The sequence below is a fragment of the Brachypodium distachyon genome, chromosome 2 (genome assembly GCF_000005505.3).
Source record: "Brachypodium distachyon strain Bd21 chromosome 2, Brachypodium_distachyon_v3.0, whole genome shotgun sequence".
Taxonomy (NCBI): domain Eukaryota; kingdom Viridiplantae; phylum Streptophyta; class Magnoliopsida; order Poales; family Poaceae; genus Brachypodium; species Brachypodium distachyon.
In genome coordinates, this window is record NC_016132.3 from 9,792,360 (window position 1) to 9,817,489 (window position 25,130).

At 44.3% G+C, this 25,130-nt stretch overlaps 3 protein-coding genes and 1 non-coding gene across 5 annotated transcripts; 3 read left to right on the forward strand and 1 right to left on the reverse strand.

Moving 5' to 3' along the window:
* The first annotated feature begins 3,591 nt into the window (after positions 1–3,591).
* On the forward strand, positions 3,592–8,075 carry LOC100829487 (acyl-CoA-binding domain-containing protein 4). Of its 2 annotated transcripts, none has more exons than XM_010232517.3 (9): positions 3,592–4,348; positions 5,302–5,835; positions 6,041–6,106; positions 6,204–6,370; positions 6,473–6,620; positions 6,717–6,807; positions 6,897–7,246; positions 7,338–7,442; positions 7,542–8,075. In XM_010232517.3, the coding sequence occupies exons 1-9, from the start codon at positions 4,016–4,018 to the stop codon at positions 7,809–7,811; spliced, it is 2,064 nt and encodes a 687-aa protein (XP_010230819.2). In that variant the 5' UTR covers positions 3,592–4,015; the 3' UTR covers positions 7,812–8,075. The 2 variants fall into 2 exon arrangements, with proteins under 2 accessions (XP_010230819.2, XP_003567579.2); XM_003567531.4 differs by having other exon boundaries at positions 3,595–4,348; positions 6,714–6,807.
* An 897-nt stretch (positions 8,076–8,972) lies between these two features.
* Positions 8,973–12,357, reverse strand: LOC100829795 (pentatricopeptide repeat-containing protein At4g01990, mitochondrial). Its single transcript, XM_003567532.3, has 2 exons — positions 11,835–12,357; positions 8,973–10,549 (listed from the first exon to the last, which is right to left on the reverse strand). The coding sequence occupies exons 1-2, from the start codon at positions 12,228–12,230 to the stop codon at positions 9,308–9,310; spliced, it is 1,638 nt and encodes a 545-aa protein (XP_003567580.1). The 5' UTR covers positions 12,231–12,357; the 3' UTR covers positions 8,973–9,307.
* A 3,187-nt stretch (positions 12,358–15,544) lies between these two features.
* On the forward strand, positions 15,545–19,407 carry LOC100827144 (tyrosyl-DNA phosphodiesterase 2). The gene is made up of 4 exons (XM_003565654.4): positions 15,545–15,965; positions 16,811–16,956; positions 17,031–17,141; positions 17,904–19,407. The coding sequence occupies exons 1-4, from the start codon at positions 15,575–15,577 to the stop codon at positions 18,504–18,506; spliced, it is 1,251 nt and encodes a 416-aa protein (XP_003565702.1). The 5' UTR covers positions 15,545–15,574; the 3' UTR covers positions 18,507–19,407.
* On the forward strand, positions 16,537–16,641 carry MIR7728 (microRNA MIR7728). The gene has a single exon (NR_127012.1). It is a non-coding gene; the product is annotated as a microRNA MIR7728 (primary transcript).
* Positions 19,408–25,130: the final 5,723 nt, after the last annotated feature.

The following is a 25,130-nucleotide window of genomic DNA, read 5'->3' on the forward strand; positions in this document are numbered from 1 at the left end:
CGGCTGTTGCGTGAAGCGTGCTGCATGGGAGATCAGATAGGAACGGTGCGGGTATGGCACGTTGGTGACAAGACCAACAACTAGCGACACTCCTTCGAGGAATCCTTCTGCTCTTGTACTAAGGGGGAAAAAAAAACACTTTTGCTAAATATATACTCTCCCAAAAACAAATCATCGTTAGTGTCACTTTAAGTGAAGTTAGTTTATTTTTTTAGGGAAAACGATAGGCCATAAGACCTACTGCGAAATTATATTAATAAAAGTATATATTCACATAAAATGAAAAAGAAAGAAACTAAAAGAGAAGCTATCTAAAAGCATCAATTCATTGGTTTAGAGAAAAGCTATCTAAAAGCATCAATTCATTGGTTTAGAAAATGATAACTCTTTCTCTTGGCTCGATGGAAGACCAAGTTAAGTTCTTCCTTGAAGATTGTCTTGCATCTGTAAAGTGAGTGAGTGATCCCTTGAAAGATGAAATCATTTCTACTTCTCCAAATGCTCCAAGCAACAAGGGTAGTGATCTCCATGTGCAAAGGGACCTTCAGTTCGTTCTTCGGTGATGAGATGTTTGCATGGACAGACTGTTGTGGAGCAAATTGAGGACATATATAATGGGGTCAATTGGAGCTATGCCACTCTCTATTTCACCGGTTGGAGATATGCCATTACAAAAACTTGACTTGGAAAAATGTCACTCTAACTTTCTTATACCTCTATCAATGCCATTCTGTCCACTCAAGACCAATAAGTGTTCATAAATTACATGTATTTCAGCGTGTACAACAGTATGTACCATTATACCCCTATTTACAACGTTCAGCAGTACGTTCGAGTCTTCCACACCCATAAAAGTTAAAAAATTCAAATTTGGCCCAACATTCAATCTTCTCAGAAAAATCTATAAAAATTACAGAAAATAAAAAATAGTAATATGAGTCCACCGTTGGGGAAAGGATATGAGGAGTGCGTGGGGAATAAGAAGAATAGAACTGTTTGACTTGGGATGGAAAAAAACTGTTCATATAGAGTTATGTCTATACGTATTTCGACAGTATACGTGCTGAGGTATTAGACAAAATGGCATGAATAGAGGTATAAAAATGTTATAGTGGCATTTCTCCAAGTCAAGTTTTTGTAATGGCATATCTTCAACCGGTGGAAATTATAATGGCATAGATCCAATTAACTCTATATAATGCCAACATGCCAAGGCAAAAGGGCACTCAAAAAATAGATGATCTCTTGTCTCATTTGCCATTCTGTTGCACATGATGCATAAGTATGATGGAAGGAAGGAATTCTTCTTATGAAGCATGTCTCTGGTATTCAGTCTGTCAATGAGGAGAAGCCAGAAAAAACGTTGTGTTTGAGTTAGCTGCATGAGTCCCATAACCATTTGAAATGATGGAGCGATGTCAATATGGTTGACCAGTGATTGGTAGGATTTTGATGTGGAAAAGCCAGGGGTATTCTAGTTTATCTATTCTAAAATAGATTAGTGAAAATCCATTGGTGTCATTTGACACCAATGCTTACATGTAGTTCCGTCATTGCTTCTAAATGTATTACCGTAGCGTCTTTCCAGTGCTAACATGTTCCTTTAGAAATTATCTAGACACCATTTTCTTCTCAATGGGCTACGGTCGAATGCACATGCTGGGATTTTCCTCTTTTCGAACAAAAATAGAGCTGCACCAGTCAGGTTTGGTTTCGTTCACGTAGAAAAGTTGTTATTTGTTTGCCTAGTGTCATTTAGGTGGTTACATAGGTCGTGGTGATGATCAATGATTTTCTTGCAGACAACATAACAATCCCCCCCCCCCCACACACACAATATCTTTTCCCCAGACTTAATATGGTTGATAACAAAAGATACATATTCTTTTCTAAAAGTTCATCTCAATAGAATCTCTTGGTTAAGAGACCACCACCCTCTTTCTTCCTTAATTAGCATGCCACATCACTAAAATGTCTAAGATAACGTTATCTTACACATTTTGCCTCGTTTTTTCTCATTTGTTCAATATGAGTGGTCATATAACCTTGTTTCTTTCTTGGTACCGTACCCGGTCAATAACTACTCGCATCCATTTTCTATTAATCCAATATGAGTGGTCATGCATTAGAAACGAGAGCTGACTTGGTCCAAGTGCACAAATACATATGAGGTGTTTTGTGGAATGGATGGAGTACAATTCTATTACCTAGGTCAGAACCATAAGTTTATGAATCTGAAAACGAAATGGGCGTACTTTGGTAACAAAAGTGGACAATGTTGACACCAACGTCCGATTTCAGTGTTGGGCGGTTTAGAGACCTAATTGATCACGGTAAACGAGTTTAAGGATCATTGATGCATTTTACTCCTAAATAATGTTAGTACCTTTTGTAACTTAGAGAAAACAACTAAACTATATAACCCTCCTTCCAATATATGTGAAGTTCGGTTTTAAAAACATCTGATACCAACACAAATAATACGTATTTTGAAGAATTTTTTTATTTTTGTTTTGACCAATAGATTTGGACCTCAAATAACTTGCAATTAGCGCAGCTTTCGAATGTTAGACATGCAATGATCATACTTTATACAGATTTATAACCAAAAGACTTGCAATTAAGTTAAGGTATGATTTAAATTTCTTTGAAAACATGATTATGTAATTCTAGAAAACTCAAACTTGGAAAGGCCCTTAATACATGGAAGACATGAAAGGAAGGAGTAATTTTTCATCGTTGAAAATTTCAAGGTTCATACCTAATTTACTCGTAGCAGGCCTGTTTTCTTATTGTGGCTAACTTGACACGAGAAACACTTGAATTACATGAATCCACAAACAAAACCATTGGACTTTAGAGCAAGAATAATAAGGTGATGTAAGCAGGCTATAACGATTTAAATATATCTTTGCTTAGGTTGAGAAAGAGAAAATGAGAGAGAAGAAACGTGGGCTACTATCTAATAACCAGCTGCAGCACGTGTTCCTAGGCACTCCATGAGACTATAATGTGTGCCTGCTCATAATAAAGTAACACATTCTTGTAGCCAACTTATTATACATGTTACCTAAAGATGACATTCCTCTTCAAAAAAATCCCTGATGATAACGTAGCAAAAGCTTACGATCAGCAGCAGGCTAAACTATTAATCTTGCTCTTAGTGACATCAGTGGACAACTCTAATGACAGCCAATGTATTGTTTCGTTGTTCTGTGGTAAATGAGTTTAAGGACATTTTGCCTTAATAAATTTGGCGTCTGTTTGTAGCTCAAGAGGAAACAATCGAACTACAGACAATTTGTTGTTGTTGAAAATTGCGTTTCTTGTTTACTCATATCAGGTCTAGTTTTTTTTGTCGCTAACCTCGACACAGGGTGAGAAACACTCGAAGCAAGGCACATGTGAACCAACACCGAATCCACCCCCTCTCGCGCCTTTGCAACACTATCATCCACCTTGAGAATCCGCAGCGCCACCAAACCCCATGAGTGACACGCCTCCCCATCACATCCACACACCCCAATGTACTCCCCCACTCCCCATCATTTTCAGTTAGACAAATCCATCCTCCAACCAAACCAAGCACAGGGGGTGAGTGAGAGAGAGAGGGGGAGAGTATAGCTAGCTGTATGCTGTATAGGAGTACTCGCTCGCTCAATTAGATACTCCTTTCTTCCCTCTGCCACCACCCTCACACATTCCCATGCGCACATTTCCCCAAGCACACATACACACACGCTCTCCGTAGATGCGGCTCGCTCCTCCTACAACTACACGGCCTCATAAAACACTTTGACGGTCACTCGAGCTCACCTCAGCTCATCTCAGCTTCTCTCCTCCAGCCTTTGAGAGTACTCGTAGTAGACAGCGTGCTGTGCCATCGTTGGCTGTCACAGTGGGTGGCGGTGGACTGGTGGTGGTGACAGTGAGCTGCAAACCTTGGACATGAATTGAGAGGCACCTATCTTTTCCTGTCCACGTCTGTCTGTCCGAGCGATGGCTGGATTGATTGATGTGTGATGCCTCACTAGCCCTTCTCTCTCCCCTCCCCCCCCCCCTTTGTGGCAAATCTCATCAGCAACAGGGACCTCTGGTCTGGTGTGACTCTATACTTGTTGCGATTTTTCTCTCCTGCTCTTTCTCCTCTCCTCCATATCCTCCTTGTGTCTCCTCCTTGCTTCTTCGTCTCACTCACAAAGAGAAGCAGAAAAACAGAGAGAACGAGGGGAAGATGGAGAGGAGGAGGAAGGCAATGTGGTTGTACCCAAAGGTGGTGGGATTCAACCCTCCGGAGAGATGGGGGCACTCCGCTTGCTTCTTCGAAGGAGTCATCTACGTCTTCGGGGTATGTCTTCCATCCAGCGTTGTCGATTCTGTTCCTTCCTCCTTCGCATCCATTGCTAGTTCTTTATCCGTTCGTTTCGTGTTCTTGATCATGGTATCTCTTCTGCTTAGCTAGTTTCTTCATTTTTGTTGTTGCTGCTAGCCTGCAAGTGTTGTGGTCATGGCCTCATGGGATATGGAAAAGCTGCTCAGCTATCCGAACGACGTTCTTCTTTTCGTCAGATTAGAATTAGTTTAGCACGAAGAGGGACTCTGGGGTTCTGACAAATTTTCGGGGACCTTTTTCTGGGTAAGGAGAAGTGTCCTTTTTGGTGTTAATAATCTCATGGAGTTGTGTTTTGTCCTGTACCGCAGTAATGTAACAAAACGTTTCACTAGCAGCTTTCACCTAAAGTGCGCCCGTGAGACCTCCGTCCTTTGCTGCAAGTTAATATTTTTATTCCTCCACGAGGAAAAGTAAAGAAATCTACTGACTTTTCCTTTGGAATTAATTACTGTCAGCTAAGTTCGTCGCAAGTCGCAACCTGCAAAACCAATATTCGTATTTTTTTTCGCACTAAAAAAAATCTCCCATGGAAGAAGGAAAACGAAGCCATGCATTTGTTGGAACAAGAGTTCTTTCACAAGATTTACGAGTCGGTGGTCCCTCGGAGAGAAACAAAAACAGTGGAAAAGGAAAGAACAGGCCTGTGCCTTTTCGCTGTTGTTTCCCTTTCCCCCCACCCTTTTGGACCACTCCAGTTGCTTGTTCCTTGAGATGCCTGTGGTCACACAAACCGAATCATAAACCCGAGCAAGATCGCTAGCTACACACACCGTACCTGGCTCACCGACCGCAAAGAACCGTCCTTGAATTTTCGCAGCCCAGACCACAATCACAAAATGCCTTTACCAAGAAATTCTTGTACTACTCGTATGTTTTTACCGCAGTGCGTTAACGAAGAATTCTTTCAGGGATGCTGCGGGGGCCTGCATTTCAGCGACGTGGTCACCCTGAACCTGGAGACCATGGCGTGGAGCTCCCTGGCGACGACGGGGCAGAAGCCGGGGACGCGGGACAGCCACGGCGCGGCGCTCATCGGCCACCGGATGATGGTCTTCGGGGGCACCAACGGCACCAAGAAGGTGAACGACCTGCACGTGCTGGACCTGCGCACCAAGGAGTGGAGCCGCCCGGCCTGCAAGGGGACCCCGCCGTCCCCCAGGGAGAGCCACACCGTCACCGTGGCCGGCGGCGGCGACAGGCTGGTGGTGTTCGGCGGCAGCGGCGAAGGGGAAGGCAACTACCTCAGCGACGTGCACGTGCTGGACGTGCCCACCATGACGTGGACCTCCCCGGAGGTGAAGGGCGGGGACGGCCCCGCTCCCCGCGACAGCCACGGCGCTGTTGCTGTTGGGAACAGGCTGTTTGTGTACGGCGGGGACTGCGGCGACCGGTACCACGGCGAGGTGGACGTGCTCGACATGGACACCATGGCGTGGTCAAGGGTAAGCCTAGTACTGTACATCATCGTCGTCATCATGTCCTTGTCATTTTACATGCACGTACGGTGTTTGCTGAAATGCTGATAACATGCCCATGTTTCCCCATGGCTCTGGCCGGGTACTAGTACTGTGTTAAGACAGATATATTACTGTGTAGTTTTTTCTCAGGAGTTCATGAATTTCTGATGCTCGCTTCATTGATTTGCAGTTTCCGGTGAAAGGAGCCTCCCCTGGTGTCCGTGCAGGTCATGCAGCTCTTGGCATTGGGTCCAAGGTCAGCATCATGTTGTTGTACAGAATCAATGAGATTAGTTATTTTGGTGAGGAAATTTTGTGCTACCCCACTTGCTAAGTAAAGCGTGTCTGTGTAGATCTATGTGATTGGAGGAGTTGGTGATAAGCAGTACTACAGCGACGCCTGGATTCTTGATGTCCCAAGTCGGTCTTGGACCCAGCTCGAGATATGCGGGCAGCAGCCTCAGGGACGGTTTTCTCATTCCGCGGTCATCATGAACACTGATATCGCAATCTATGGAGGGTAATCTTTGCACAAACAAATCAACAACCAAGTGTAGTTTCGTGGGAAACAACACATTTTCACTTCATTATGCAGTAACAGTTTGACCTTGAAAATTCACAGATGTGGTGAGGATGAACGCCCCCTCAATGAGCTCCTCATTCTGCAATTGGGCTCAGGGCATCCAAATGGTCGCTACAACATCTCAATGAGCAAAATTTTGAGCAACCACTGGAGCCAGGAGAGGCGCAAGTTCTTGAGGGCAGAAAACGTGAGTAGCTTAAATTACATATAAGCAGCATGATTATTGAATTCTTACACGAAAAATAAAATCAAACCAAATGTCATGCGCAATATGTTACAGCAGAAGGATGCAAGCGCGAGCAATGGCGAACCCGTTCATAGACCTCGAGAAGCAGAAATTGAACAAAGAAATCCTTTTCTGCGTGGTATAGGAGGTAAGCGGATATCCTTCCAAATCTATTTCTATCGATGGGTCTTATATTTCCAACTCTTGGATTTACTGGTACAACGTTGACATCTTTAGAGAATGGCCATGTGAAAAGAAGAAAAACCGGGGATGTTCGTCCAAATGAGATTGAATTGGAGCAGGAGGAGCACTCGCTGTCTCTTTCCCAACATTCGTCGCCTTCCCAATCCGATCAGGAGCAGAATGGAGCTCAGAAACTTTCAGCATCCCCCAACGGTTCAATCTCAGCGCTGCAACCGTTTGTCCGTCTCAATACCAACGGTACTCTAAGGACTACTGGAGGTATGTCAATAAGGCCTCTGAAGACCGATCAGTTTCTCCGCACCATTGCACCTCAACAACGACATGAAGTGCAGTTCCTAGCAACTGAACCTAAGCAGCACGTCCGGCCATCTGGTCCACCTCTTGTACGCCTCTTCTCTCTTCCACAACGCTTGCTTATGCTGCCATATCATTGTGTTAACTCACACCTACTGTCTTTGGTTGTTTGATCCGCAGATTGGAGCTGAGGTCCATGGGACAATCGATGGAGCTTTCGACTCGGGGTACCTCATGACAGCTGTCGTGAATGGGCAGCTCTTCAGAGGTGTTCTGTTTGCTCCTGTAAGAATATCCATCTGTCGAACTAACCACAAATGATGCACATGTTATTCAGCTTTGAATTGTTCTTGATGTTCCCTGCCATCCCATTTTTCATCTCAGGGGCCTGGAGTAACAGCTCCAAGACCAACAATGCACCATCAGATTCTGACTGGCGCCGCCGTTCCGCCTCAGCAGCGCCCTGTGCTGGCTCATGCCTTCCCAGTTCATGCCCGGCCGGTGCCGCAGGCGACAGGCTTCGTACTGCCAGACTGCAGCCACCATGCGCGGCGCGCGTTCCCGGCGAAGGTCATCAAGTCTGAGCCAGAGAGGAGCAGCAGTGACCTTCATGATGTTGTGCTCACACTCGGAGGCCCCGGAGGGGGCAAGTGACCCTATTTTCGGAACAATTCTGAAACCCAGGCCTTGATGTTTATATTTTAAACTTGCTCTGTAAAATAGACTATTCTAGTTGAGGAAAATAAGCCTAGTGGCTTAGTGTAATCGTCACTGATCATGCGCAGATGACCTTTGTGGTTTTAGCATTTTATCTGCGGTTCTATATTTAGTGTTAGCTTTGATGAGATTAGTTTTCTCTATTGAGTCATGTCTTTGAGGAAAAGCTTTGCGACCAGCAGTGAGTTCTCTACATGTTGATTGCTTGTCTGATGGGACTGAACATTTTGAAACGTCTTTCGTGTTGAAACTTAGCCGTTCTTTTTGAACCGGCATAAAGTGGACTCTATGAACTAGTAGCAGCGACAACGAGTGGACAAACCAAAAGAAAATCAGCTACCGCATCTAATAAAGATGGCCTCTTGTTTGCTACTACTAGTAGTAGGCTGTAGTAGCAGAAACATTGCTGTCTTTTGCAAGAGATTAGGATTCTGAATGTCCACCAGAAGGCCATGGATAAACATTCTCATTTATGTTGTAGTTACTTCAGTATTTTTCTTCTTTTGAGGATACTTTCACTCCATGAATTTCGCAATAGACTGAATATACGCCCGCGTAAGTCACAGCCTGTACTTTAACCTCCTTTCAATAATATAATTTTACGATTAGTAAACTTTACCGGCATGTTAAATACCTAGCTTCCCTATAAAACACACAAATTGTGGTCTATTTCTCGTGAGGTATTATCTTGTTGTCAAATTTTCTTGCAAGGAGAGAAGGTTTGGCTGAAGCTTGTCCAATCAAGTTTGGAAGCCTATTCTGTAATAAACTAGTTTAACTAGTCAACTTGCAATAGGTTAGGTGCATAACTTTTTCTTATCTATATTTCACACGACTTGACAGCATATACCACAAAATAATCAGATCACACAACTTGTTTTTTTTGCCTAATATAAATAATTTTGTAGAGTGAACATGACAAGAAAATTAGCATTTCCACACCGTATGACAAGCGGGAACCTATGAATGTTTACATGACAACTTTAGTCTACTCTACCACCGATGTTTTCCCTGTTCACAAAGACTTATCCACACTATAGTTCGGACGAGCATGGACACATCGCTGTCAGGGCATCAAACTGATGGCACGCAGAGATAGAAAGAGAAACGATACTGTAGTAGGATTCTTGCTAACGACCAGTACTGGAAGTCCGAAACAGCCATTACATACAGAAAAAAAGCAAAAATTATATAAGTGTAGGGGAAAGCCTCCTCAAGACAAGACTACACGTTGCGCTAGTAAAAATCTCCTCGCGGCCAGGTTCTGCTTCTTCAGAAAGCAAAACAGCAAAGCTGGATGGATGGAAACATCAGCTCAACCATGACCAAGAATACGGGCCGACAACAGTTCGATCTTATCACATCTAAGTTCTGCTGTTCATGGAAGGAATCAGAAGAAATCACTGATGTAAACTAGGGGAAAAACATGTCCTTCATCGTCCCTTGTCAACCATCCTCTTGAGTAACTTCCCGATGTCGTAGCATATCTCAATCTTATCGTCTTTGATCTGTTGACGGAGCGAATGGTTCGTCTCACCAGCTGCCAGATATGTCCGCAGGAGGGACTCGTACACTTTGCCGTCAATGCACCCTAGCGTTCTCAAGCAGCTGCATAGCTTCTCGGCACCTTGCACATCCTTCTGTTCTTCAAAGTACTTGGAGAACTTCTGGATCTTCTCCTGATCTAGCTTTCCTGCTTTCTTGGGGAGTTTTGTTACATTCTCGACCCAGTGCAGTGCTGATTTCATATCCTCCGTCCCCATGTAATGATCGAGAAACAATTCACATGTTTTAGAGTCAAAATCAGCACCCTTTGCCTTGGCCTTCTCCCACAATAGCTCGGCTTCTTTGGTCAGGCCATTCTTCAGGTGAGCTCGGGTCATAATATTTGTCAGCTTCACATCATAGCATTCATGATTAGATTCCCATTCCTCAAAAATCTGCTTTATGCGATCAGCGTCATTGAGCTTATACAGAGCTTGAAGCATGCTGAAGTAGCTTGTGTTAGTCACCTTTGGGAAAGTGGCCTTAACGACATCCCATACTCTGTTGACCTCACTCAAATTGCCTACTGAAGCATATAGGCTCATAAGAAAATCAAAGGGCTGTCTGCCATCACGAGGTTGAACAAGGCCCTCGAGTTTCTTCAGAGCAGATTCTGCTTTCTCAACCAAACCAGCACTCACATAGATGGAAGCGAGTGTGCTATATGCAGACCACCCAAGAGCTGCATTTTTTTCTTCCATTTCTTTTAAAACTTCTTCAACAGCATCTATCTTGTTCAATGCTGCATAGCTGGTCATGAGAACACAGCATGTAAGGTTATCCGGTTTAACATTCTTCGCCTTCATCTCCTCAAACAGGCCAGCAACCTTCTTATGCTGGCCTAACTTCATGTAAAGGGACATCAGATTGTTGAAGGGCAGAGTACTGGATGCGATGCCAAGATCATCCATCTTGTGGAAGAGATCTGTTGCCTTCTCTTCCTTTTTCGATGAGCAATAACAATTCAGAAGTGCCCCATAGGTTCGATGGTTCTTGGCTGGATCAGGAAGACCATTAAAATATTTTTCAGCTGCTTCGATGCCACGCACTTTGTAAACGAGATCCAAACGTATTGCATGGTTGGTGTACGACATGTTCATACCCTTTGTATGAACCATCCAATCCATTAACTGCCATAAACCAAGAAACATTCTGCCATAAGTATTATAACCATAACTAAAAGCCAATGGCAGAACTACAAACAGAAGGTAAGAAACAAGATGAGTTGACAACTCCAGCCATACTAAAAACTAATTTTGCCTGACCTTGAGGACAGCTGAGCACACAGTTGTGATAACATACTATTGCAGATATTGAAATACTATGGAACATCAAACATATTAAATCTCCTCCCTGCTGTGTTTGATAGTATATTATTCTACACATGACACAAGATTATGAAGCAGAAAACAGAAACAAAACCAACAGTCTAAGGTCCAGCAGACTGGTTTTGTGCTACTGTGGTCTGATGTTCTGCAGCATGGAATCTTTACAAATTCCAGTAAAATATTTCTTTTGCCACTAAGAAAAGAGGTTATCAGTGTCAACAAAGTATTTTCTCTGACAGTGTACAAGCCAAATTACTTCATAGGTGGAAAGCCCTGAAGTTCAAAGTTGAGACAGAGACAAAAGAAATATACTAAGTGTGCACACAGTCCACACAACCAGAAACAATCGAAAAGAAAAACAGTTAGTCTATTTGGAATGAATTTCAGCGGAAACAGTCTATGAGGAATCTGGAAAAAAAATCCTTTCATTTCCAGGATACCAAATCGAGCCTTAATCCAGCAACTCTATGGCATCTGGCAACAGTTGGCAGCACCTTCAGCGCACCAAGTTTAGGTAAGGATGATTAAGGGAGAACACTCATGCATGTATCATTCATGCTGTGCATTCCGTGGCTGCACCAGCACCACCCTCGTCAGCTCCACCTCCAAGGTTAAATTATAAATCGAAGAGCATGACAATAATTATAATTTCGTGTATTTTTAATAGTGGACCCCCGACACAAACAAAGCAACCAAGCAAGAAACACAATCAAATTGAAAGCTAAAGAAACTAAAAAAAAAGCAGGCTAAATCAAGCCAATCTAGGCAGTTTAAGACTGTCATGATTTACTGAAAGCAAGGGAATTGATATGATACTTGAAATTTGGAAGACAGAAACAAAATAAAACCATCAAGGCATACGATAAGGCAGCTTATAATCACTCATTTCCCCAGCTAGCATAACTACTTGGACGACATAGATAAGCTGGAGAAGGCAACATCAGTCCAGTGCTACAAATCACACCATCTCCATTCTAAACTAATATTGTTGCAAAATCATCTTTCCTCCATCAATACCGGCCTAAACAACATTAACAAGCAGAGAACGCGAACGAGCGTGTTCGGACGAGGGGGGGTTGTATCATACCTCGAGGGCCTGGGCATGGCGCTTGTACTTGCGGAGCTCCTTGACATACCTCTCGAGGTCCACGGAGCGCGCCTCCCTTCCCTCCCGCACCCACTTGTTCAGCACCCGCGACACGCTCCCCTCCCCCGCGTTCCCCAGCGCCGACAGCCGCCGGTACAGAGGACGCGAGTCCTTCGTCACCGCCTTATTCGCATCAACCGCGACGGGGTGCGCCGCCTCCGACGCTACCTTCGGGACGGGTTGCGCTGTATCTGACGGGACCTTCTTCCCGATGGGGTGCGCCGCCTTCCTCGCGTTCTTCGTGACCGGGGGTGCCGCCTCCGGCGCTACCTCAGCGGCTGTGGTGAGGAGGCGGCGGAGGAGGCGAGCGCCGGCGGAGGGGGCCAGCGGCGCCATGGGTTTAGGGTTTTGGGGTTTCAGACGCTGGGCCTGGGAGGAACGAGGAAACAGAAGTCGGCGACGATGACGAACCGGGCGCCAGTTTGTGTAGTTTTTTTGTTTTTTTGAGAATGCCAGTTTGCCAGTTTGTGTAGGTGGTGAGCGACTGAGCGTCATACAGCTATAGATGGCCATCGATCGGGCCGGTCCGGCACGGTAAAGCCTGGTGGGACTGAAAAGGAAGCCCATGAAAAAACACAGCCGGGGCCTCGAGCCGGGGCCTCGGGCCGGGCCGGCCGATTAAATCGGTGTCGGGCCGGGCACAGCCGGGCCAAGCCCGTCGGATTTTCGGGTTTCGCGGAGAAGCCCGGCCCGTTGGCCATCTACATAGAGAGCGAGCAATTGCCGCAAAACAAACCGCTCTACATAGAGACCGAGCTAGTGCTCTGGTGGTCAGCAAGGGCAAGAGATAATAGAGAGGAGAACGTATCCACTCGTGCACCAGGTGCGCCCAGCCCCCACGAGCCGCTCGATGAAAAAGATGCGGAGGCATACGTTGACGTTGGAACATTAACGAAACGACCCTTGCATTATTGCTGAATCTCGGGCGAGATCCAGTCATCTCCTTCCCTCAACCTCTCCCTCTCCCTCTCGCCTCTGCCCCTCAACCTCTCTGTCCATCTGTTACAACAACGCGGCGACTCCTCCTCTCCAGCCTCTCGTCGAACGTGATGGATTCTCTGGTGACCGGGCGGCGGGCGTTGCCAAGTCCGCAGAATTCTTGTCAAGAGGCCGCGGTGGTTGAATTCCGAACTCCGGAGGCGGCCCTCAACTCCGCCCCACCCTCCTCCAACCACCTCCACGACACGTGGTTGAGGAATCGCCCCGTCCGGGAGCCTCCAGCTGGACTCCGGGAAGATGAGGCCGACGGTGGCCTGCCGGACTCGGGACCCGGGCTTCACATCCTCGCCGATACTGAATTCGAAAGAGGGACGACAGTGGTCTGCCGGGCTCGGGGAAGATGGGATGGAGCCAGGGGCGTTGTGCCAGCTCACAACTCAACGCGACGCGCAACCACCTCGCCGGGATCTTCGACAACGGGATCGTCAACGCCGTGGAACTCCGGGTGGGGATTCGGATCCGCGTTCTCGTCCAGAACGGGTAGAGAACCCGTTCCCGCCCCGCGCTACCGGATCCCTGTCACCGGAGCGCACACCGAATTCACCGCCAGCCAGGGACGGAGCCAGGTGGTGGCTGCCTGGTGCACATGCACCAGGGTCTAAAAAGGAAATTAGAGCTAATTACACCTATTTTTTTATGACGCAGCAGCATCAGGACACCAGGCTCAAGGATTTTGATTTGTGTCCTTGTTAAAGTTGTGCATCTGGTTATTTTTTTTCTACTTCCGTCACTGCCGCCAGCTCTGTCCATTGACGATGGACAGAGAGATCGAGGGAGAGAGAGCAGATCCGGGCGGTGAAGAGAGAGAGGTTGATGGCGGGCGGCGGAGCCAGGCAGGAGAGAGAGTGGTTGAGGGAGAGAGCCGGGGGATCCTTGATTTCACTCGTCTGGTCCATCACACGAGACACGGGAGAGGCTGAGGAAGAAGATGGCTGGATCTCAACCTAGATTCATCAACAATCCATGGTTTGTGTTGCAAATGTCTAGTAGCACTTCTTCTAAACGAATCATGTCCCTCTCTCGTCCATCCAACGGCTCGGAAGCGCTGGGCACACTTGGTGCACAGATTGGCTGGTTGCGCAGGATACGGACGTATCCAGTTCAACGAACCAACTCGTGCACCAGGTGCGCCCAGCCCCCACGAGCCGCTCGATGAAAAAGATGTTGTGGGTTCGAGCGCTGAGACCAGAAAGATTTTAATCTTCTCTTGTTACATGTGGTGTATTTAAGTTAAAAAAAATATTTCTATTTGGGCCGAGTTCGATCCCTGGGATCGACTCCATTTCTCACCAGGGCAGGTCCCCAAAATATTCTAGTAGATGGCATCGACGCTCACTGCGTCTTAGTGGTAGTGTGACGTGTTCTCTTCACTGGGAATCTATTAGAGCGTGCCTGTTAGGTATAATTTGTAGGCCTAACTTGCGCAGAGTGTGTGTGTGTGAGTTGTTAGGTGAATTCAGATTTTACAGTTGTACTAGATAAGATGACCTTAAAGAAACTGCAACAATTAATATGCAGGGCAGAATCACCATAAGATTCATTATAACTTTTTTTTGGCAGGGCAGGATCACCATGAGATAGTACTACGTATACACAAGAATTAACATGCATATTTGAAACATATCAAAAAAATGAATGCAACATCAAAATGTTTAAATGAACCACTCGCAAAAAAAAAAGTTTAAATGAATCGACCTACATCACCAACACTCGAGGCACTCGTCGACGACGAGTCTAGCTTGTCGGAGTTTTGCGAGAGCTAGATCGAACAACCCAAATCCATTTCCCTCGGTTCTGACACATTTCCCAAAGTTTATCCATGACTCTATCGGTCTCTAGCTCAAGTGGCTGCTCACAATAGAGACATGGACATGCCGTGCATATGTAGTGTTGGTGCATGACGCTTAGGCGAGAGCTGACTTGAGAGAGAGATGGAGAAAGAGAAAGCACACGCTTAGTAGAAAACGGTGGCAACTTCTATCCCACCGGATATGGCCGAAATTGCCCATAGGGACGGAGCCCTACGTGGCTACTGAGTTAGAAATAACACATACAATGGGTTTGTGTCTTTATATCGATTCTAGATGACTTCTAAGTAATGAATACGACTGCGTAGAATGCTAAAATTGCTACTCCCCCGACCCATATTACTTGTCACAGATTTAGTACAAAGTAATATGGGTCGGAGGGAGTAATTCTTAAGGGACTCTTAGTCGACTTTTGGCAAAGACTCCGACTCTGCACGAAGAGTTAATTCTCTTTTCTATTTTATTTCTCTTTCATTCATAACAGAAATCTCAAACAAAACTGTTACAAAGATTATTTTCATCCGACCTTTGTCCGACACTGCATATCGCACCGTTCAAATCAGTGTTAAAGGATTGCACGGTCAGATTAACTCTCTTACAAAGATCGGACGATCAATTGTGTGCGCGTAGCAATTTCAAATCTCAAATAAGAGTTAGTTAAGAGAACACCATTGTGATTGTCTTTAGAATTTTTTTATCTTTAGATTTTCTGTTTAGAATCTTTTCTTTAGATTTTTTTTTGAGAATATCTTTTCTTTAGACAAGCTGTCGTTAGGATCTAGCCTAGGGGAGCAGGTGAATGGGCTTCATAGGCTGTGAGTCTGGGCGGCCCATAATACAAGCAAAGCTGTTGTTACAGTCTTGCAGATCCAGATGGCCACTCTCCTCTCCCTGTCGCCTCGCCTCTTCCTCCGCCGCCTCCTCCCATCCAAAACCCTTTTCCTCCCAAGAACCTTCACGGTCATCTCTCCAGCCATGACCTCTCCTTCCCCTCCGCATTTTCCCGTGAGGATCCCTCCGCTGGAACTGGGAGCGTCGGGATCGAGTGCCTCGTCCCAGTGCCACAGCGCCCTCTGCACACTGTCAAACCTTGGGAGCTCCGATTCCTGCGACGCTGGCCTCGCCGCTGTTGCAGGCGCCTCGTTCCTCCCGCTCCACAGGTGTTCGAGAAAAAGGGGACGCTCGGCGTCCCCAGACGTCATTCAGGTGTGCGCCGACGAGGGCGTGGGCTCGAAGGAAGGGCATAAGGCGCCCGCCCAGAAAGGTCCATTTCCCTTTATAATGTTGGAAATTTCGTTTTGGCGTTGATAAATGTGCCAAGAATCGCTTCTCCATTTGGGCTCTGCTTCCCTATTGTATATTTGTATACGGTCCCGGCAACTTTGCATTAATATTAAAAATACAATTGTAATAATATTAAAAATATACGCGAATGAACATTTGAATCGTACTACTCCGTATTAATTATAAATAGTACATATTTAATTTTATGCCTCAAACATTTTGGTAATCAGATAGTCGATATCCTTGTATGCTTTTCTGCCAGGAGGGCGGCCGGGCGGCATGGCTGATTGTGTAGACAGTTAGGATAGAGATTGGAAGGAAAGTAGTCAGAAGATTGATTGAAATTCTTCTTGCTTGATGAAAATGGATGTACCAAGACTCATATATTTAGCTGGCCCTAACAACTGAATCTAAACAAATTTCATCGTAAGGAAATATCTCGAATTGGCTTAAAGGCCCAAGCTAAGTGATGCATTATCTCTAATTTGATTTCTTCCTAATTTAAATCATTAATGATACTATTATTATCAGAAAGATATCAGGGATTGTACCCCCTAGGCCTGCTCGGATTGAGTGTATTTTTAGTGGGGGGCTGGTACTTAGTTACCAACCCCCAACTAAAAATACACTCAATTCAAGCAGCTGGCCCTTAATTGGAACCAGCTAGGATAGCGCATGATTGACTAACCCACTTGACAGTTGACAGTTTGACAAAACAAACGCGGCTTGCTGCATTATGCCAGTTGAAATCGAGTTGGTCTTTCAGACTGACTAATTTTTCATGTGCGTCTGGTCTGCCATGGCCCATGGTCGCAATTCCCACAGGAGATTCTGGGACTCATGCCGATAGGAAGACCATAAAGATCATGACATACAATGTGTGGTTCAGGGAAGATTTGGAACTGCAGAGAAGGATGTATGCTCTTGGAAATCTTATTCAGCACCACAGCCCAGATCTTATATGCCTCCAGGTGCAGAATTAGTCAATTTGAACTATGCATTATTATTTTTCCCTTCTGAATAGTCATCTTATGTGAAACTGCAGGAGGTTACACCAGACATATATCTGCTTCTGCAAAATTCTGACTGGTGGCGAGAATACAAATGCTCATTGTCACGTGAGATGGCTATGGAGAGAGCATATTACTGCCTGCAGGTATAATCCTTTTCTCAAAACTCATATATGCCACGAGTTCAAGTAAATGGGAAGTGTCTTTACGGATCTGCTTCTCAGGGCCTATACATGCAAAAACTAAATTGTAAGCTCTAACGCTCCATTAAAAGTTAGAGAGTTTTCTTACTTTTTTAGGATCTCTAATGGTGTACCTCTGACCATCGGTTTATATATTGCTATCAGAAAAATAACAAAATGATAAGGTTTCTAAAGTAATTTTACAGAAATATTTTGATGCATATCTCAGATGGTCAATCCAAATGCTCTTGCATATATTTGAGCTCAGAGTTGTAAGTGCACCCTGTGTTTTGCATAACTCATGTTTTGATACGGATTTTATTAGTATCTCAATATTTCAATAGCTACTTTCTACCTGAAAAGGTTTCATTAATGTGAGCTATCTCATAGCTTATTATTTTACGAAATGTTAGCTATCCTGCCACCCCCATCTTGTCTCACCTTCATGGATCACCAGGTGCTACTACATGGTTTGTACTTTTCAGGCGTGCATCAGTGGGTGCACACGAACACACAAACATGGATTGAGTTTGCACTCCTGTGGGATTTCTAACAGTAACATGTTCCATCATAAGCCAAAAATAAATAAATCTTGATGAACCAAGGTGTTTGATTTGAGTCCTGTAGTGCTACTGATTTTTGTCCCGTTTGAGTTTAAGGAAGTGTATTCTGTTTTATGTAGTTCCTCATTTTTGGCTAATGTGATTTGGTTGCAAACAAATGCAGATGAGCAAATTGCCTGTGGCTTCTTTTGACTGCATCCCATTTTCTAACTCAATAATGGGAAGGGAGCTGTGCATAGCAGATGTCAACGATGGTGGTGTGACCATGGTGTTGGCTACAAGCCACCTAGAGAGCCCATGCCCGGGGCCTCCTCGGTGGGATCAGATGTACAGCAATGAACGAGTAGCTCAGGCAAAAGAATCTCTCAAAATCTTGGGGGTCCACCGCAATGTAATATTTTGCGGGGATATGAACTGGGATGACAAAGGAGATGGACCCTTTCCTCTGCCAGAAGGCTGGGTTGATGCTTGGGCTGAGCTGAAGCCAGGTGAAGATGGCTGGACGTACGATACAAAAGCTAACGCTATGCTATCAGGCAACAGCAAACTGCAGAAGAGGCTGGATCGGTTCGTGTGCAAGTTGGCAGATTTCAAGGTCGACAGCATCGCGATGATTGGGAAGGAGGCTATACCTGGTATCTCATACTTGAAGGTGAAGAAAGTCCGCGGGGTGGTTCGCGAGCTGGAACTACCTGTCCTACCCAGTGACCACTTTGGGCTTCTTTTGGAGATTACCCATCAGGCTGGAAGCACCTCGTCAGAGTGATCCTGCGTTTACTCGATCCCCGGGATCAGGGGACGGAGGGTCGATCCGTGATCCCGGCAACCATGGCTCGACATCTGGGCATCTTTTGTATAGTAGCATCGCAACTTGTGTGGGCCTCTTGTGTGTTTCATGGATGCTCAAGTAGTATGTCTTAGGTAGATGGAAAATGCTAGGTCTGTGACCATCCAAGTGCCCCCAATTTTGTGAAGTTTGACAGAGGAGGCATTCGTTTGTTAAGTCGCTGACAGATATTATTCCCCTCTGGACTAGGTACGTTATTTTGACCACTGAAATTGTACATTTGGAATGCTTTGTGTCAACAGTCGATTCTGCTCCGCTTGACTATTTATGTGGTCCATCGCTTCATGTTCTGTGAACATCACGCAGTTAAGTTAAGCATGAAGATTCAGGGAAGTGTTACAAACAAGAAGTGTGAGGCAACGTGACAGGCGTCATCTGATCAGAATGGTACTAGTTAGTCATCAGTACATCAGTTCTCCCTTGATTTTATAGCAGACTCAACACTGGTTCAAGCTTAAAACAATTCTTGTGAAAACAAGGGTCATCAGACGGTCAAGTGTTAATTGTGTTCGTTCACACAGTCTGCTAATCTACAAGCCAGACAGCCAGTGGTCCTGATTTCTGCATTCTGCTTCCCATAAATATCTGGAGATCTCAATGTGCTTTTGCTGCGCGCGTTTGCGTCCGAGGAATTATAGACGTTTGTGGTCCAGCCTCATCAACTTTCTCGCAGTCGCTCTCGCACCAGATTCAGATCGTTCAGAGTAAATTAACTCCTGGTCGTCGACTTCGCATATACAAATGTGTTGATGGTATGACTCTTATTTGGATAATTTGTTGATTTGAACAAAACAGAAAATGAGAGAGGGACTCTCCGCGATTTAAGGCCCAAACAATTGTATGAGTCTAGGTAGCGCAGTGGTAACAGGCTGGAGGGTGGATGATCTGCTCTAATTTGTTTTTATATTTTTGTGCTGTAAATCTTGAGATTTGTACAATGTTGGAGCTTCAATGTAGAGAAGGGGGAGTCACTCTATTTTGAACAAAAGGATTCTCAGGTATGCTTGGTAGCATCGACTATATACATTGGTCATGAAAAAACTGTCCATTTGCACCAGGACACAAAGGATCATGTAGTGTGGTGCTTGAGGCAGCGGCCGATCAGGATATGTGAATTTGGCATGCCTTCTTCGGTATGTCAGGATCGCACAATGACATCAATGTGTTGCAAACCTCGAATGTATTTATCAAGCTTGTTGAAGGCACTAATAACTATGAGATCCTCCGATGAACTATGAAATCAATGGCCATGTGTACAATGAGGAATAATACCTGGTAGATAGCATCTATCCAAAATGGTTGACATTTGTGAAGACAATTTCAAACGCATCCGCAGGAGGAGCAAGATCTTGGTTTGCGACGCAATAGGGAGCATGTAGGAAGGATGTCGAGCAGGCATTTGGTGTATTGCAGGCTGGGTTTGCCATCGTCCGGTACCCTATTCTCACTTGGTCTAAAGATCAGATGTGGGAGATCAGAACTGCTTGTATGATCATGCACAACATGATCATTGACAGCGAGTGGAAATGTCTGGTGTATGACACTGAACCGTATGAACGGATGGGTCCTCTAGCCAATGTTGATCACCATGTGCTGGCCGCCTTTGCTGCTTTTCTCGTCAGGCGCCAGAAAATTTGAAACGCTGGTATTCATTAACAACTTCAAGATGATCTGGTCGACCATTTGTGAAGGCTCCGAGAAAACGTCTAGTTTTCTTCTAATTTGTTTGAATTTGTTTGAACTGTGATTTAAAATTTATTAAATAATGTGTTTGTTTCAATTTGCAATATTTGTAAATTTGGTATAGAGAGCCGTTTGGAGCGGCAGCCCGAAAACGGCTAGGCCTTGAAAACAAAATTTAGTCGGCGTCCCGTATGGCCGAAAAAACCGACAATCCGGACACCATAAAGGGACGACATGAGATTAGAGACTGTACTCCGTACTTGGAGCCGGCCGGGTTTGGCACTTTGGTATTTTGTATGTAATCTCTGATTACTTGTGCTTCGGGTACTATGAATTTGTGACTTTGGTGGCTGGTTGAGCCGTGCGTAGGAGTGATGTAATAAAGAGACGGAACAGCAAGGAAACTGTTTTTAAAACGTCTGCTTTTGACTCTCTTTTGCGGATGTCATCGGTCATCCCCAGGGCCCAAGCCAGTCCATCCCCTGTGTGTACTTAATTATCTCCCTTTCTACTTTAGGCAAGGTTTTCTCTTTTGTCTTAAAGCTCACTAGGACACTAATGATTGTACCTGTGGGACAAAACCACACCACTCATCATGCTTTATGGAACTATAAACAAATGAAGTACTCGATCTGCCGAAGACAGAGCATGTGCACCCAAACAATATATAATTCCATATTATATATAATCTCGATGTCATGATTCCACTTGGCCGTCGTTTTCATCTCCCGAATCTTAGCCCACTAATCATTTGACCAAACGATTATAGTATTGCATATCCGATGAGGTGTACATTTTGGTGATGATATAAGTATCGCCGGTGGATTGTTGCCTTGTTGGTTGGTACTCGAGCTTGGAAGGCCACCGTTTTTATTGTCCTTTCATTCAACGTAAAAGTACGTAGATCTTTAAAAAATGTCATATTATCTTTCGTCGAGACAAATCTTTAACCACAAATTACTATGTTAAAATGTAATTTATATGACATGAAAACACAAATATCATGAAGTATTTTTCATAACGAATCTAGCGGTACTAATTTCATGTCATATAAATACACATTGACATAGTAATTTGTGGTCAAAATCTTATTTTAATGAAAACTAATACTCACTTCGTCCAACAAAAAATGTTTCAGGTTTGTCAAAATTTAGATGTATCTAGATATGACTTAGTGTATAAATACATTTAAATTTAGTCAAAGTTGAGACATCTTCGTGGACGGAGGGAGTATGACATTTTTAACGAAACTGTACTAGCAGCTTGTAAAAAGTTGAGGATCAAGCACCTCTTGAGGCAAAGGCAAGTACATTAATTTGTCGTGTGCCTGAGATCAGGGCTAACGGTTTCCTTCCACTAGGTAAACATTCTAAAGCACCCCGAATGCATGGCATAGCAATCCAATCGCCATTATTGTAAGCAACCACTTCTCGAGGCTTCTCGGGACTTCAAGATGCGTCTGTTTAGCAGTATGCTATTGCCCTGCTTTAGCGAGTAACCAAGAAAGAAAGGACGACCACACAAGTTCCGGAATCCCTCGAGTCCTGGAACGAGACGTGGATGATTGGTAGTTGTTATACAATGCGTTTCTATTTTTAGTTTTTATTTTGCCGCTTTGCTGTACCGTACTTGCGTTGTTTTGTTCTGTGTCTTTGTTGCATGAGCTACTATTTGTTGCATGAGCTACTACTGTACTATTCCACGACACTGTCTGAATGATTAGTAGACTGCTTAATTTACCACTCGTCTTTGCTCCAGTTCCAAATGATCTACGCTAGAAAGGCCAGCCAGTGTGGTCCTGAATGGTCTGCTCTCTCCATGCTGTCGTCCTACAAATGTCTGTACGCACGACTGCATGCCGTCCGAGGAAGAACGTTTGTGGTCCAAGCTTGCTGCACCGGATCGGAAGCCCTGCTGCATGCTGTGCGCCTGTGCGTGTGTGTGGTCCAACCTCAGTCGGTCGCACCAAATCCAGACCACCCATCAGAGTTCAGAATTCCAGGATCATTACTCCCCTGCTCGTCTCTAACAAGACTTTTTAGCCAGCAGGAGCCTTTGCAAACACCCTTAAAGCATGGGCATGGGAAGTCGATGGACTCCATTATGCATGCAATGGCCCCGCCGCCGACCCCTGGTGGACTGCTCGCTGCTGCTGCTTGTGGACTTTTCCGCAAAAGCGAGAGAACTGGAATGGAATGCCTACAATACAACTCAGGACAGGTGCACGGGTGCGCGCGGCACGGTACGATTTTCCAGCAATGGCAGTGCGTGGTGGTACGTTTCCTGTCTCGCCTTTTCGACAGGTGTCCGTGCGTCCGGGACCGTGTCTGTCGGCCGGCGTGGCAGCTGAACACATGCATGCGTACGTGCGCACGACCCACGACTGAAATATGCCCACGCATGCAGCCAGCAGCCTCCACGCTTTACATAGCACGAGTGGTAACTTGGAAAAGGAAACAAAGCAACAACACGAAAAAGCTTTTTTTTTCTTTTTCTTTGTGTTGGTCTTTCCCGTATGGTACAGAACTTACGACGTCCTGTGCCTTTTCATTCTTCGCAGGGGTAGCGTCCATTTCTCTTTCTAAACTACTTTCGCTCCGTCCCATATTAAATGACTTGCTATTACATACATGTATCTAGACGCTTTAAATTATATAAATACGTTCATATTTAGACAAATTTGAGTCACTGACGGAGGGAGTACTATCTCCAACTTTCTTTAAAATTATGGAAACTAGGTGCATGGATAATCCAGGCTACAGTCAAAGGCATGAGCTCCCTGTTCCTCCTTGTTTGCCATTCCATTTGGCGCGAACGAAACTCCCGGGTCTTCCACGACAAAGCGCTTGCCCGGCCCCAGCTTGCTAGCTTCATCAAAGACGAGGCGCAGGAATGGGCCTTTGCCGGTGCCACGGCCCTGCGCAAGCTCCTCTGGGAACCCCCTTGAGTTCTTCCCTCCTTCTCTAGCTCCTCTTTTTGATTTCTCTCTTTTTTCTCTTTCTGCCTAGGGCAGCTTTTGTAATTACTTCTACCTGCTAATACATGGGAAGCCAGCTATCGCTGGGTCTTTCGAGAGATCCAGGCTACAGTCGTCACTGTAGATTTGTGTCACGGTTTCAGCGAAATAATATTTGATTATATTTCTCATGGACTATTTATTGTTCATCTTTGTGAAAAACCCGTGTTGGCATCCTTTCTTTTTGTTAATTGTAACGAATAAAAATAAAAATATAATAAAAGACAAAGGAAGCATTAATTTTAATTTTCATGTGTTAGCCGGTCAAAACTTAGTAGAACATGCATTGGCCAGCTTAACATTAGAGTTGCTGAAATAAAAGAATAACCTATTACATTAAAATGTCAGGGTTTTGAATAATATTAACATTCATACAAAAAAAAGAGGGAGTGCCATCTTACTCTGTTTCTTAGATATGGAGCATATACAAGTAAGAAAATAGAAGATCTAAGATTCCTCCCTTTTAGTATAAAGGGCTGGTCGCAGATTCTATTTTCCTGGTTTGCTATATTTTTAACCTTTTTAATCAATTTTCAACCTTTTTCTAATTTCTTACATCTCAAGTTTTTCTAAATTATCCAACTTTTGAATGCTAACTAGGTCAGCAACATGTGAGAAGATGTGGCGCCATGGAAGCAAAAAAAAAACCCGAAGTGAAAACAGCCAAAGGCGAAATTTAATCAAGTGAGCAGAATCAACGGAATTTAATATGTTTAATCTTTCTCACATCGGTTTTGCTATTTCTTAGGCGACTGAGAAATAACTATTTCTTAGTCTATGATAACAACCTTTTAATACAATCATTGAGATTCGTGTAAGATTAATGTAGGACCGATGGATAAGAAAATCTTGATTGGATGGCTACGATTATTGGTTGAGAAATAACTATTTCTTAGGCGACTGAAAAATAGACACTCCCTTCTCACATAGGTAACGTGAAACACATTTAAGAAAGCGATAAGTTTCTGTTTAAATTAAAAGAAAGTGAGCAGATGATGGATCGCCGCAACTGGTTTGGTATTCATGCTCATTTTGCTTCTAAATGTTTGTACATTTTGGGAATTTCTCAAGTCAAAAACAATAAATCAATTTTGATCGATATTGTAGGAAAAAATACCATCATATAAAACACCAAAGTAGTATCATGATGGAGACCAAACCAGGAGTTCTCCGATTTTCCTAGTGGTTACATGGAGTTTGGTTAGATCAAGAAAAACATTTGCATTTTTCTGGAATTAGTTCGAGCAACGAACAGCCAGTGTAAAGGGCAGAAAGTGAGGACCGTAGTAGCCGTACTACGTTTTGCCAGCATTTTAGTCATGACAAAACAAATTCCTTGCATGCGAACTTGCGAAGCTTCCAGCTTCATGATGCTCGTTTTGATCGGTCTGGTAGACATATCACGAGAGAGAAAAATTTGGCATCCACCCTTTAATTTTATTTGGTAGAAATGAAATGAAACGAAATCCAATTTTTGATTGGATTTCATTTGATTAAATTTGTATTTCGGGTTCAAAAATTATGTTTGTTTGTCACATGGATTTGTAGAGTGAAAGACAAATCCAGAGAAATAATGCTTTTTAGAGAGAAATTGGTGTTAGTTGTAATGTTATTTCATGAAATTTAAGATTGAATTCATGTTGATCAATTTCTTGCCAACCAAACAAGTTGGTTTCTATATTCAAAATGAATTTCAGAATTCTAAATCCAAATGAGAAACTGCATGAGTATTTCGCAAGAGAAAACATGTCAGCTCGCGGAAAAGGGCAGTGCCCAGTTCCCTCGGGCTAAAACAAGGAAGCCATGACATCGACCTTTTACACAAGACACGACGGATTGACGGG